The sequence below is a fragment of the Bombus affinis genome, chromosome 8 (genome assembly GCF_024516045.1).
Source record: "Bombus affinis isolate iyBomAffi1 chromosome 8, iyBomAffi1.2, whole genome shotgun sequence".
Lineage (NCBI taxonomy): Eukaryota > Metazoa > Arthropoda > Insecta > Hymenoptera > Apidae > Bombus > Bombus affinis.
Window position 1 is genome coordinate 12900021 of NC_066351.1, and position 13455 is coordinate 12913475.

At 51.4% G+C, this 13455-nt stretch overlaps 2 protein-coding genes across 4 annotated transcripts in view; one reads left to right on the top strand and one right to left on the bottom strand.

Moving 5' to 3' along the window:
- Positions 1–2896, top strand: part of LOC126919225 (cysteine-rich motor neuron 1 protein) — a 153923-nt gene extending 151027 nt beyond the window's left edge. For all 3 annotated transcript variants that reach the window (XM_050728127.1, XM_050728125.1, XM_050728124.1), the window contains one exon: positions 38–2896. In XM_050728127.1, the coding sequence (XP_050584084.1) occupies positions 38–289 (252 nt within the window). In that variant the 3' untranslated portion in view covers positions 290–2896. The remainder of the gene's footprint in view (positions 1–37) is intronic.
- A 1422-nt stretch (positions 2897–4318) lies between these two features.
- LOC126919255 (homeobox protein six1-like) lies at positions 4319–13083 on the bottom strand. The gene is made up of 4 exons (XM_050728205.1): positions 8772–13083; positions 7994–8455; positions 5674–5999; positions 4319–5599 (listed from the first exon to the last, which is right to left on the bottom strand). Exons 1-4 carry the CDS (start codon positions 9110–9112, stop codon positions 5424–5426), a joined length of 1305 nt encoding a protein of 434 aa, XP_050584162.1. The 5' UTR covers positions 9113–13083; the 3' UTR covers positions 4319–5423.
- Between the last annotated feature and the right edge of the window lie 372 nt (positions 13084–13455).

Sequence of the window (13455 nt, forward strand, 5' to 3'; positions counted from 1 at the left end):
GATGGACGATCGATCGCTATTTGTCGTTTGTTTTCAGCCGGCGAAAGGAAACGGAGCGACCGGTGGACATCATCCGGCAGGCAAAGGCTGGGGCACGGTACCGATCACTTTGATCGCGATATTGACGTTGCTCTGTGTGCTGTTGATCGTTCACATCGTTCGCGGCCGATTCCGGGCTCGTCTCTCGCCATCCGACGTCTCTTACTCCAGCTACCCTCCGCAGTACTACAAATGCGTGCCAGCGTACGACACGCCGGTGCATCGAAACGAGAAAATCGTACCTTTGTAAAAGACTGTCTGACGAACCGGACAAAACACGAGACACGGTTGGACAGGCGGTGTTTAGGCGCGGCTACGTCTTCGCACAGCGTCGAACGAGAGAACGAAGACCGAACGAGAGAATATAGCGAAGAAACCGCGGCCGCCGCCAACGAGTCCAAACCTGCCGTTCGACCGGTTAAAAATACCATATTGTAGATTCAGTATTATTTGTAAGTAGCGGACGGTTTTTCGATCGTAAGAGAAGACAATTGGAACATTGTTACCGAAGCTGAAAGCCGTGAGACACTGCTATCGGTACCTTCTCAGACGCCCTCCTTACCAACCCCATCCCTAATTCGATGCGATGTCGTGTTGCGATGTGTAAATTATAATATAAAAGCTAGCGTGATTATCACGAAGAGGTAAACAGAAGTAAATACGCTAACGATAAACTTAGTAGAGATCATCCTAACTTAGTCGTAGTATTAGTTTCCTCGATCTCTGGACCATCGTTGTGTTTCGCGTTGCCGATACTTGCATCATATTTTCGCCACTTTCCATGCCATTCCCACGCGCTGTGCCCCTATTTTCCTTTGGTATAACGCCTTCTCTTTTCCACCGACTCTCCTGCCTTTTCCTCTTCCCTCTTATCATTCTCATGTTCGTACGTGGATCGCGTTTTGTTCTATCGAATCCATGGGAGGAAGATGAACGTCGTCGATCCACGATTCTAAACGACATCCCTTGTTCTCTAACGATGCATCCTGCCGACGCGGAAGATCCTCGACTACGGAATAACACGGCGTCTTCTTGCACCATTCTGGATGAAATCGTCGTAATCTTTGTAATTTGTCATCGACTAGCGACCGCGCGAGACGAGGGAATAATAATCCTTTTCCCATTCGTACGAACAGTCAGAAATCTGGGAGGCTTAATCCTGCGGCTTAAACAAGCTGTTCCTACATGGAGACATCGTCTATGCTTCGTTCTGCGAAACGTAACGCTTACGACCGATCGTTCAGGATCAAGCGTATTTTATCTCCGATTAAACGCGACGTTCTTATTTCAAAAGCAACCGCGCGGCCAAATTCCGTCTACTAGCCGTTTTATTTCATTTTCTTTTTTCTTTTATCTTTTTCTAACGAAAGATAAAAGAAGTCTCGAGCGTCTTCCGCCCCCTCCCCCCCCCCCCGCCACCCTTTTCGATTTTGATCCAGAGCAATTTCGAATATGCACTGCTCCGTTTTCACTTGGCACACACCTGTACATATCTATCCGAGAATCTACTCGCCCTGTACAATCTTGCCATCCCGGCGGCGTTACTTGCTAAATATTAACAAGCGATGCGCGCGTTCTACGAGATCGTTCGGGTGTATCGTGCTCGTTTCCAGACTCGATATCACGCAGCAAGTGTATCTCGCGCAGCAGCGATAACGACGCAGCTATAACATAGCCTGTAATGTACTTAGTTACTGTGAAAGAAGGAAACTGCGGAAAGGAACGGGAGAGAAAAGCGAGCGAGAGGGGAAGCGAGAGGGGAAGCGAGATGGGAGGTTGCGAGCGCCTACTCGTGGATGCACGTATAGCTGTAGTATAAGTAAGCGAGAGAGAAACAGAGAAAAAGAGGATAAAAGCGGCGATCGAAGGAAATTGCCTTCGAATAGCGTAGCCTAATGGAAATACGAAAGCCTCTCGTTTGTGGCGCGCCGACGCCGATCGTTGTTGTAACGCGCCAAATAACCGATTTGTCGTGCAAACGTATATTAAACATATCTCTCTGTGCTTGGACGCAAACGCGCGTGCCCGCACCTAGAACCTCGTCTTATCATTCCTTCTCTCCTAAACTTAACGCGTACATATATTTTTCCAATGCGACACTCGCGTCTTATTGTACATCGTCTCTAACCGTTTACCGTCTAGTAATGCTAAAATTGTCCGCGTGTACGCGTATTGGACGCGCGCGTCGTGTCTACCGTATGTAGAACGATCGTCGATTAATCGCAGACTGTATTTCGTACGTGTAAATGTACGTTGGAGACAATATGTATCGACGACAGGTTCGTACGATGTTCCCGTGACGCGCGACAGCGATGCGCGACAGCGATGCGCGAGCCTCTGTCGTTTCTCCTTCTTCACCGCGTTCTTACTGCGCGTTCCGCTCCCAAAACGTGTAAACAAGAATAAAGTATCTCATCTAGTCCTATCTTGGAAATCTCTGCCTAAACTCGCTGTTCGTTGTACACTGCTCGCCATTCTCCAACCGCTGGCCCGAACATTTTCTACGGAGGACGAAACGCCTCTCCTAACGCGGAGAAGCGCGAGACATCGATGCGTACATCGCAGTACGATGGTCGGATTTGTCGCGAAACGTTCGCGAAAGTAGTAAAATTCAGCACGGAGCGGCGAAGACGCGGTGAAAAGCAGCCAACCGAGGAGGACACCGAGAAACGAATAGTCTCGTGCTTGCGCGCCCTTTTTGTGTACAGTTTCACCGTAACGAAATGTCATATCAATGTAACCTAGACTTTATTTAATATATGCAAACTCGTATGCATATTGAAATCGTGCGTCATGTTTAAAAGATAGCTCTTGTATGTTAAATAAAACGAGACTAAATAAAATTGTTGATATGTGATATATTGTATATAAGAGGTACGTGAGCTGATAGGTAATTTATTTCTTCACCACCGAGTTCCACGTAACTTTGACGTAACGTCACAGGGTTACCACTTTACGTTTGTCCCATAATTAGAAAGCAATCGGTATAATTCGTTTCACGTACATTACCTGTTCCCATCGATAAACCCATCGATACGATGGTACACGATCCTTTTACGTCCTTTTACGTCGAAAGCACAGCTTATCATCTTTCGTGGATACGATCCTTCCAAGGTGGTTATCGTTGTCCATCGTTAACGCGAGACATGCACCGTTATGAGATCGAACAGAAGATCGAATCCAAAAAGAAAAACTTGTACTCGAATCGCAGAGACGAGGAACGTTTAAACGCGTCGGTTATTTCCGAAGTACTCGAAATTCTCTGTAGATGGCGTTGATGGCAGACAGCGATGCAACGGGTAAGAAAGCGTACGTCATTATCGGGCCAGTTCGTAAATGGCGCGCAACCGTTAACCAAGCAAAATAACTAGCGAACGTTACTTCTCTCGCATCTCGTTCGTTTCTGATGAGATCAAGCAGATTGGAAATTTTGAAACGATGCGTTATATCGTACAAGTTAAAATCACCTTGATTATCTCAAGATGCACTCGATCGTTGTTTCGTTGATTTCAAAATCGATCGATGGCGTCTCCTATTGCATTCGTGTTTTCGCGTTATTCGATATTAACCGACGATTTATTCCACTTTACTGTTCGTTCGATCGCCTTACGACTACAAAGCGATAGGGTTTCGAGTCGCGTGCATCTTTCTTGTTTTGATACGCCTTTCATACCGATCAAAGCATAAATCGAATAACACGTTTCATATGTTGTACCGTGTATATTGTAATCGATACGTTATCTAAACATATGTACTTGACATCGTTTTCACTTCAAAAGGCGACGAAACTTAAACAAGATCTTTTGCCTAATTTATGTTTCTGCCCTTGTTTACCATCAACCATTCGATTAGTTTCCAGACTCGTAAATATAAATAAGCTATGTACGTTCGTTGCCAGTCTCGAAAGGTATTGAAACCCGTAGATCGTAAATCGAAAGGAACAGAAGTTAGCGAGGAAAAAGCATACCGTACGAATCTAGTTCCTTTACGGGTTAAAAGAGGACGCTAACAGCACGTTGCCCATGGTCGATAATCTAGTTTTCCGACGATAATGTCGCCGAAAATATCTATTTGAACGTCGATGCACGTCGAATGGTTCTCAATATGCGTTTTAAAATTTCAACGACTAATCTCGTACGTGATTCGAATCAGGAATAGATTAATCAGAGAACGATCTTATATCTTCTCGTTTATACGTTAATACCGCGCGCGTGCGATTAAAGTGTAAAAACTTCGAACGTTACAAGGCAAGGAATATGAAAATTTGGTGTAACAAAAATCGAAACGTGATTCACAGATTTATGATTTACTTAACTATACATCTAACGCATCTCACGCTCTCGCGCTCGTAGTTGTACAATAAATTTCCGTCAAAGCGATACATCGTTTGCCGAAAGATCGTTTCTTTTCTTTCGGGACACGAGAGTCGAGTTATCGAGGGGCAAGTTGCCCGTTCGTACGCTCGATTCTACGGTCAAAAATATATTTCGCATCAGAAATTGAACACTGTGATCGATCTATATATACATACATGCGTACACACGTACTTACACACATGCATACGTACTACACATACGTATGTACATTGGCGAACTTTCACACGAGCACACGCACGTACCCTAAACGAGTACCTACCAGAAGTCGCTTCTTCGTATCGAAAGAATCCAAATTTCGGAGCGGAGGAATAGCACAAATCGATCGTGCTCGAATTAAAATTGAGAAACGAAAGGATCGTAGCTGCGAGAACGGCGCAGGTTTCGTTGCAAGCGGCTCGCTTTCGTTAAAGAGCCACGCAACGCGTTTCACTCCAGCAAACCTGTTACGCGTTCGGATAAGAATTTACGAGGAGACTGTGCGAAAGGAAGAGACGTACGCTCGAGGAAGTGATTCGCGCAGCGACGCGATATCGATTTGCATTCGTGAAATGCGCTCGTTGCGCGGTCGTTTTACTCGTACGTAGAAAGAGGAGGGAGGAGCAGCTGACGAGACTCCATCGCGAACACCTTTGAGAAGGGTGCGCCTGTTAAACCAGTTCTCCTTCGAGGGAGGCTCCTCCCAGAAATTTTACGCAAGAGGTTGCGCCTTGATTGGCTGAAAAACACGCGCACGATCGATGTTTGTCATCGCGCGAACGTTGAATCGTTTCTACGCTTTTCGAAAAAGTAACGTCCGCGAATGGAAGAAATGTACAGTGAACGTTACGCGCGTTAGGAACGAAGCGGTTCGATCGCGCATCGATAGGATTAGTCGCGCGGTTCCCTTCAAACGTTGCTCGGGCATAGAGGCGCGACGCCGAGTCAGGCAAACGCGTGGACACGAGCAAACAAATCGTCCGCTTGACCTGGATGAGCCGCGTCGTTTCGATCGGTCTCGTAGTCGGTTGGTCACGTCGAGTGCTGAGGGGGCGGAAGCGTAATTTCGTATCCGGTCGGCATGCCCTGTTGATGGTGCTGGTAGTGATGAGCGCTGGACATCATCTGATGATGCGTTTGCTGGTAATACTGATGATGCATGCTCGAGTGACTCGAGTAATAGACCGAACTCTGTTCCGCGTCCTTACCTGAAACGAGAGTATTTCGATCGCATACGAGCAACAACGATCGATGATAGAATCGATGGAAAAAGAGAGCTTACCGGTTTCGCAGATTCCACGTCCGTAGCACAGCGCTTTCACGTCGTTCATGGGACTGAGGCCGCCGCTGTGAGGGTGCGTGGTGTGCACGGAAGACGAAACCATCGGTGTCGCGTATCTGGGATGTCGGGGTGCCATGGGGCTCATACCCATCGGGCTGCACGGGTTCACGGCGACCGGCGACATGCTCATCGTCGAGAGCGGCGACATCGCTAGATTCGTACCGTTCGAATCGATGCTTTGCAACGATTGAATGCTTTCTCCGTTGCTCACCGAACTGCCGATCACGTTGCCAGCGTTATTCTGGCAATTTAACGGCAGCATATCCCTGAAACGAGGAAAACGGTGTACAGGCGAATTCAACGCGCGACGTGATACTCGAACGAAAGTCGATCGTTCGACTTGGAATACGCGAAAGACACGCGCGGCACTGGCTGCTCGGCTTAGATGAAGGAACAGAACGTCGTTAAGAGAAATTGCTCTTGACCCGACATAAATCTTCACGTCCGTCCCGTGAACGAGTCTCGACGAGGATGAAAATTCGAGGGAAAGGCTCGAACCGAGAAGCATATGCGAGGTTCCTCATTGTCTTACGGGTCGGAAAAAACCTATGACCCTTGGCCTAGGAGGGACCTGACGATTAGGGACTCGTACGCACACACGCGAGTGCACACGCGTTCCTTCGTTCCGAGAATTTCCTCGGCACACAGGGAGAAGGTCGGAAGGAGAAAAGAAGAAAAGGAGAGCAAAGGCAGGCTGCTCGCGACGCATTGTTCCGCGGTCGATGGTAAGAAACGCTGCCCGGCCATTTGCACGCGCGAACGTTTCTCCCCGTCACCCGGCCGTCGCACTGCCGTCGTCCATCTCCGCACGGCTAGTCGCTAGAAACCGCGTATACGTGTTCGCGTTAGCGTTGGTATTAACGTTAATGTTGACGACACGCACGTGCACGCACGGTGGTCCATGTGCAACCAACTCCGCCCCTGACCACTGGTTTCTGCCGCTTCGTCTCTATACCGCTCCGCCGTCGACCTTCCCTCGTGTGCCCTGCTACGAACTGCGCGCATTTTTATGGTCGTGCTCCAAGGTCTGAACTTCGAAACGCGTCTCTCCTTTTTCTCCGTTCCTCCTCGAGCAGCCTGCAGACTCGAGCCGATTTCCTTCGAGCATCTACGGCGAGTGACCGCGGCGCACCCTTCGCGACGGCGATTAATCGCGTGCTAACTGGGCGCGAATCGAGACGAGGAAGCGTCGTGAGGCGGCCGAACAACGCCACGAAAGCGAGGAAACGGAAAAACAAGGTTGTAGGAACGGAACGCGGCCGAGATAGATGGAAATAGCGTCGGAGAGGGCCGGTCGTGGCCTTTATGTAGTAAACTATTGGTAGTGCGAACAGCTCAATGGTGAAACGAGAGACGTAACCGAAGCTGCGTCATAAAACGGTAATAGGGCGTCGCGTTTCCTTTTCGTAGAGGTTTTGACGAGGGAGTGGGACGTTAGGGGCGGAACGAGAAGGAGGCTCGGACCGAAGCGTTGTCGCGACCGAAAACGACCACGTTTTCGGCGAACCTCTGCACGAGTTTCGCGAAGAAAAGACTCGAAGGCAGAAGATGAAACTCGGTGGCACAACGAGCGTAACAACGATCGCGGACTTGCGAGCGAGCGACGTCGCGTCAGCGTACGGTCCAAAGCGGACCGTGACCGAGCCACGTCGTCGTAGCCATAACAACGTTCCTCTCTTTCTCTCTCTTTCTCTCTCTCTCCTATTACCCTTATCCATTTTGCACGCGCGCGATCCACGTAGCGGCAAAATTCGAGCGATCGCGGCCGATCGTTGCCACAAACCTTCTGAGAAAAAGGTTACGTCGAGAGGAGAAGCGAGCGGAAAGTCGAAACGAAGTGTACTAAGGACGGGTTCGACGTGGCCCGTGTGTGGCTGATTCGCACTGATCTACTACCAAACGACAAGAAACGGAGGTATGTTTTGTTCGACCGATGGGGAACGAATCGTGGATCGGGACGTTTCCTCGAAAGACGACGAACCGTCGATATCGCGCGCATACCCCGATGATTTCCGTAGATGCGGTTCGTTCGGGGAATGATTTACCATCTTGAAAGTGGTCAGACCCTCGAGGAAAAACGCACGTCCCTGTACACATGTCGAAACACTTGTTGCTCGGTCGGAAAAGTCGGGGACCCCCCGTTGACACACGTGCCCTCCATGCAGGAAAGTTTTGCTCACGGGACGCTTTCGCATCTCTGTCGGGAGTCGTCCTCGAGGAATTTTCAAGACGAAAAAAGAACGCGCTATGAAGGACTTACGTTCTCGTTTGCGGCGTGCGATCCCTCTGCCGTCGATTCTTGAACCAGTTGGCCACCTGAGTCAAGGTCAAGCCGGTCTCCTTCGCCAGATTCTTCTTCTCCTCGGAAAGCGGGTACTTGGTTCTCATGTAGCACTGTTTCAACGCGTTTCTCGATCGCTCCTTGAAGCAATACACCACCTCCTCGCCGTCCCAAATCGTCTTCGGCAACGGATACTTCTTGCGCAGCCGATACTTGTCGACCGCGCCGAGCGGTCTGCCGCGGATCTTCTCTGCCTCGCTGTAATGCGACTTGAACCACATCTGCTGTAGCTCCGGGTGTCGATCGGGTGAAAACGGATGGCTCTCCAGAATCGAGTAGAGCTCGTGATAAGCGCCTCGATGAAAGGCCACCGTGGCTCTCGCTATCAACACGTTCTCGTCGCGACGAAGCAATTCGCCGGGCGGCAAAGACCATAGGAGCCTGTCATCGAAACACATCGTGTCTTCCTTTTAGATACGATCCGCTTCGACCGACGGGTCGCGTCGCGTCGAATCGACCGCGAGTCCGCGAACAACGTCGATGAAAAATCATGAAATGGCCGCGGCTGAAACGCGAATTTCTCGACGATAAAGAGATCGCGATCGTTCGAGAACCAGTCGAATCGGTAAAACAAAAGACAAAGGCAAAGAAAATAAACTAGAAGAGAAGAGAAGAGAAGAGAAGAGAAGAGAAGAGAAGAGAGGATGAAAGATAGAGAGAAGAAGGTACAAGATATGAAAGAAGGAACGATGGTTACCTCGTGAGCTTCTCGATATCCTGTCTCTGCGATAACGCCTTGCACATACAAGATATCTGATCCGGCGTATAGTTACTGGCCGTAATTCCCAGAGAAAGTCCGCCGATGTTTCCGATATTGGTAGACGTATTCGCGGAACTACAAGTGGTCAACTCTTGAGGGTATTGCAGGCTACCGTTCGATGCCGTCGTCAGGTTTTGCGAATGCGAATGATGCGTTAACGCGAGCCCGGGCATCGACGAGTCGTCAAACTGTCCGGTGGACGCGTTTCGGTGCATGCCACCGATCTGGCTGTTACACTCGCTGTTCGGCGACGACAGTTGGTCCGAGCTATCGGGCATTCTCGATGTCGATTCTCCGTTTCTCGCCGATCATTCGATGCTCGTTTCACCGTCGCGTCGCGTCGCGTCGCGTCTTCGCAAGAAAATTCTCTTCGGCCTCCACCGCCGCTGCCGCCGCCGCCGCCGCCGCCGCCGCCGCGTTCGTCGGACGTTCGAGCGTTCCAGCTGCGACGACCACGATCGTCGACTCGCGTTATCGATCGGAGAATAAACGCGATTGCAACTCGTACCGTGCGTACCTACGGTCCGACGTAGCTTATCGCGAAAATAAGCATTCGCTGCTCGAACGGTCGACGTTTATTCGATAAACCACGCTTCATTCACGTCCCCGCCATTCGTGTCTTCATTCATAAATCCTTGCTGCCGGTGCGCGTCACTCGTATCTCCGGTGCGACGTAGTTCCATCGAATCCAGAAACGATGCTCCTCAACCGTCGCGTGTCCCGTACATCCTGGCCGCGGACGAATCAGCGAGCTCACACCGCACCGATATCCGCCGATTATCACCGCTCGAAACACACTTGCTTCACAGATTCGAGGTCGATGGAGGACGACCGGATCGCGATAGTGGAAATCGTACGCGAAAGGGTAAAAAAACTGTCGGCTAAAGTTCCGCGTGGAAGCGCGTTAACGCGGTTCTGCTGCTACTGACAACTCGAACGATTATCGTAGCGGTGCCAATGGCACTGCCGATCGCTCCGCACCGATGCCAATGCCGATGCAGTTGGCGGAGGAGGTTGTCGGCGGCTGATGTCTCTCTCTCTCTCTCTCTCTCTCTCTCTCTTCGTCTTCCAGTCGGCCTCCTTTTTCATTTTTTTGTGGCGCGCTCGTACGGCGAGGAGTGGAGCGCAGCACGGCACGGTGCGAAGCGGTTGGTCCTCGCCATTGGTCGCCGGGGAGCGCGCGAGCTCGTCCCATTGGAGGAGCACGGGGGCGGCGCATACTTCTACCCCCGACCGAAAGCCACCCCATTCGGTGTCCACGGAGACCGGCTTCTTCTCGCCGGTGTTTCCTCACCTGTGAACGTCTTCGACCAACTCGAGGAACGGTCGTGCGGATCGTTGCCGCGTCCCCAGTCAGGTTCTGACTTGCCAGAAAAATTCCCAGCGACTTCGCTTCCGTCTCGGCAAGTCGAACCGCTCGAAAGTGGAGAGCGAGCGAGTACGCTGCGACGAAGCGGGGACTCGAGCGAGTCCGCGCGTCGCCCGAGACCGCGCAAGGCCAGCGACAAACACCGGAAACGGAACGCGACAACGTTACCGTACACCGTGTTGTGATTCTACGTGGTGCTATCGCGTCTCGCGTTCGATTAATTTCACAACACCGGCAACCATTCTCCCGTCTCGCTCGTCCTCCTCTTTCCGCCTCGCTTTTATTCCCGATCTTTCTTCCTCTCTCCCTGGGCCGAGAACGCGCGTGATTTTACGCGCGGAAAACTTGTTATCGGTCGACGCGATGCTCGCTACCGGCGTGCTTCGCCGGTTTCTCTCTAGCCCATGGCCGATGTATTTACACGATGGAAAAATCGTTTCGAGTCTCCGTTACGCTCGGTCTCGACGCTTTCGCGCCACCCGGATTGCCTCGTAAACGACGAAACGCGTTTTCGATCGAGAAAGCGATTTGCCATTGGCAACGCGGTGAACATGTCGTACAGACGTGTATACGTATATTTATCTGTACACACGTATATACGCATGTAACAGAATCGCGCGGTCTGCCAGGACCTTGTCTCGTCCGTCGGCAGGAAGCGGATGAAAATAGCATCGAGCTTGACGGACCACCGTCGGCGTTACGTAGATCAATGAAAGCCGATGTTCTGGCAGAGACAAACGAACGTGTCTTTTAACGGGCCACGAAAATCTCGATCCTGTCCGCCACGCCTTGCCAATCCTTTGAATCCGCTCCGCCTTTTCCGACTAATTGCCCACCGCGTCACTCCCCAAGCTGCGACTTCACCGCCGAGAAACGGATCGCGTCGCGAGACTCCGACGATTTTCCCTGGCCTTTTGCTTCTTGGCGCGTAGCTTGCCGCCGTCTCATCGCGGTTCCTCTCAAACCCGGTTATCGGACAGGAACGACCGATCGGTTCGGAACCGAACACGGATCGGAACTCGAGTCGCGGTTATGAGAGAATTTCGAAACTCGACTCGAGACATCTCGGCGTATCCAGCAAGTTGCGTCGTCCATAGGAAAAGTCGGTGGAATTTGGAAAGCGCGCGTCGGACGGAACGATAACACTCGCAGAGGCAAGAACCGATGATAGAGGGGCGGTGCCGCGCTTTGCGATGGCGTCTCCTTCGATTTGGTGTCGGATGACCTCCGAGCCGCCATTTTCCCGCCCCCTCTCTCTCTCTCTCGCTCGCTCTCTCCCCCCTCTTCCGCTTCCTCTTCCTCTTCCTCGTCTTCCTATTCCCTCCCTCGCCTTCATCCCCCGAGTACCCTCTTTGTATCCCGTGGCGCAGTTCCCGTAGGACAGGGGTGCGCTTTCTTATCAAAACGATTCCCGGCGCTTCCCCTTCCTCGTTCTTTTTCGTTTTCTTCCTCTTGTCGGTCGCTTTTCGTACGTTCGCGTCTTCTTTCGCGGAGTGCCGGAAAATTCGCCGGGCGCGAAATTCCTGCCGTTTCGAAGGCGAGTCGCGGGAAAGACGGTTTTCGGTTAATTAAAACGATCGTCGCGAGACGATTGGATTTTGCGAGGGGCCGCGGCAAGGAAAGCTCGTGCTCGGTTGGAGAGCGAGCAGCGAGCTCGTACCTGGATAAACGGAGGTATTCCTAGCTCGACGAGTAGGAGGCAGCGGGGACGGGACGAAGGCTCGCCACGATGGGATCATGGGAGGATGACAGGAGGAGGGAGGAAACGAAGGGAGCGAAGCAAAGCGGAACGCAGCGGAACGGAGCGGAGCACCGTCACTGGTAGCACAGCACCAGCGTCGTATTTCGTTGTACCGCGTTTAATTGCATTCCAAAATGGCTCTGTGCAAAATCGACTCGACGATCCTCCGTTTGTCCTCTCGTTCAGCCCCTCGAAACTCGTCGGCAAGCGGCCTGTTGGCATCTTCACCGGTGTAAATCCAGATAAATTAAACCGGACTGCCTTTCGTAGATTCGAAAGCGCGACGTTTCACAACGACGCTCGTTCCACCGCTCTGTCCGCGACGATGTCAAGTATCTACGGTTTCACCTAAACCCGTCCAACAAAGCGCACACAGAGGGCTTTGCGACGATGCGTTTGTAAGTGGCACGCGAGCAACGCTCCGATGCAAGTAGAGACCTTTCCTGACGAACGTTGTCGAAACGCGTATACCTATACCTATATATACCTACGTAAAGTTCGTTAAACGAAGCCCAGTCTTTTTCCCAAGCTTCTGCACGTTTAAGCTCGCCAGCTGCCCGGAACCGTCGTTCCACCTACACATACGGTAGCGGTACGACGATACGTACTTGGGTTAAATTTCGCGAGAAAACGGACGAATCTCTGCATGGCCCGCGTTCCCGTCGTATCAGCTATCTCGTATTTCCGTACAAACGCGTACTTACGCGATGGAGTACGACGTGGTCACGCGGTTACGGTATCTCTGAAAGGAATATCGGCGAACAATAAGCGACGCGTACGGCACGCGGGGATCGAAAGTACGGACACGATGCGACGCAACGCGGTGGTCGCGTTGGTGGCCGACATCGGACACCGGCTCGTCGAGATAGCGGCTATCTTCGCGCGGTCGTGTACATATCGCGTATAAGCGAGACGACTAGAATCGTCGACGATTATTTTTAGAAAGCTATTCCGTACGTACGTGCTCGGTGCATACGCAGGTGACAGGCAGCGTCTAATACGTCCACGTTGTCCCTCTTTTCCTTTTTTCCCCTTTTTCCCTTTCGATTCGCTTTCTCGAGAAAATGCACGTTGCCGAGAGAACACTCGATCGCTGGTCGAAATCACGGAGATCCCTGGCGATGGGAAGAGACGAGGCGCGATCGAGAATCTCGCAGGCGTAAAAGAAAACGAAAGCGCGAGATTCCTCTTGTCTCGCGGAACAATGCGATATCGCGTTGACGAGTGGATTAGGCGACGTAATCCGTCGGTTATTTTCCCATTAACGGTTGGTGGAAAAAGATCGGTGCGGGAGATTCTTCGGCTGGAAAGCGCGAACAAGCGTGAACACAGGTAGCTACTCAGGACCTTCCTAATGCCAGAAAATATGCCCTTTATGTGTCACTGCCCACTTTATGCCACGGTTCCGTGTCAGTGGGTTCGCGTTCCAGATTCGAAAAACCGATTTGTCCTACAACTTCGTACCGAACCATCGTTCTTCCCTGTGCTTTTTTACCTCCATTCTGGCCGCT

Bases quoted from the DNA above. Each gene is read 5' to 3' on its own strand.
- LOC126919255 (XM_050728205.1), bottom strand. From the start codon at position 9,112: ATGCCCGATAGCTCGGACCAACTGTCGTCGCCGAACAGCGAGTGTAAC. The intron at 8,456-8,771 runs GTAACCATCGTT...TTTCGATGACAG, and splicing joins GATATCGAGAAGCTCACGAG to GCTCCTATGGTCTTTGCCGC. The intron at 5,600-5,673 runs GTAAGCTCTCTT...CTCTCGTTTCAG, and splicing joins ACGTGGAATCTGCGAAACCG to GTAAGGACGCGGAACAGAGT.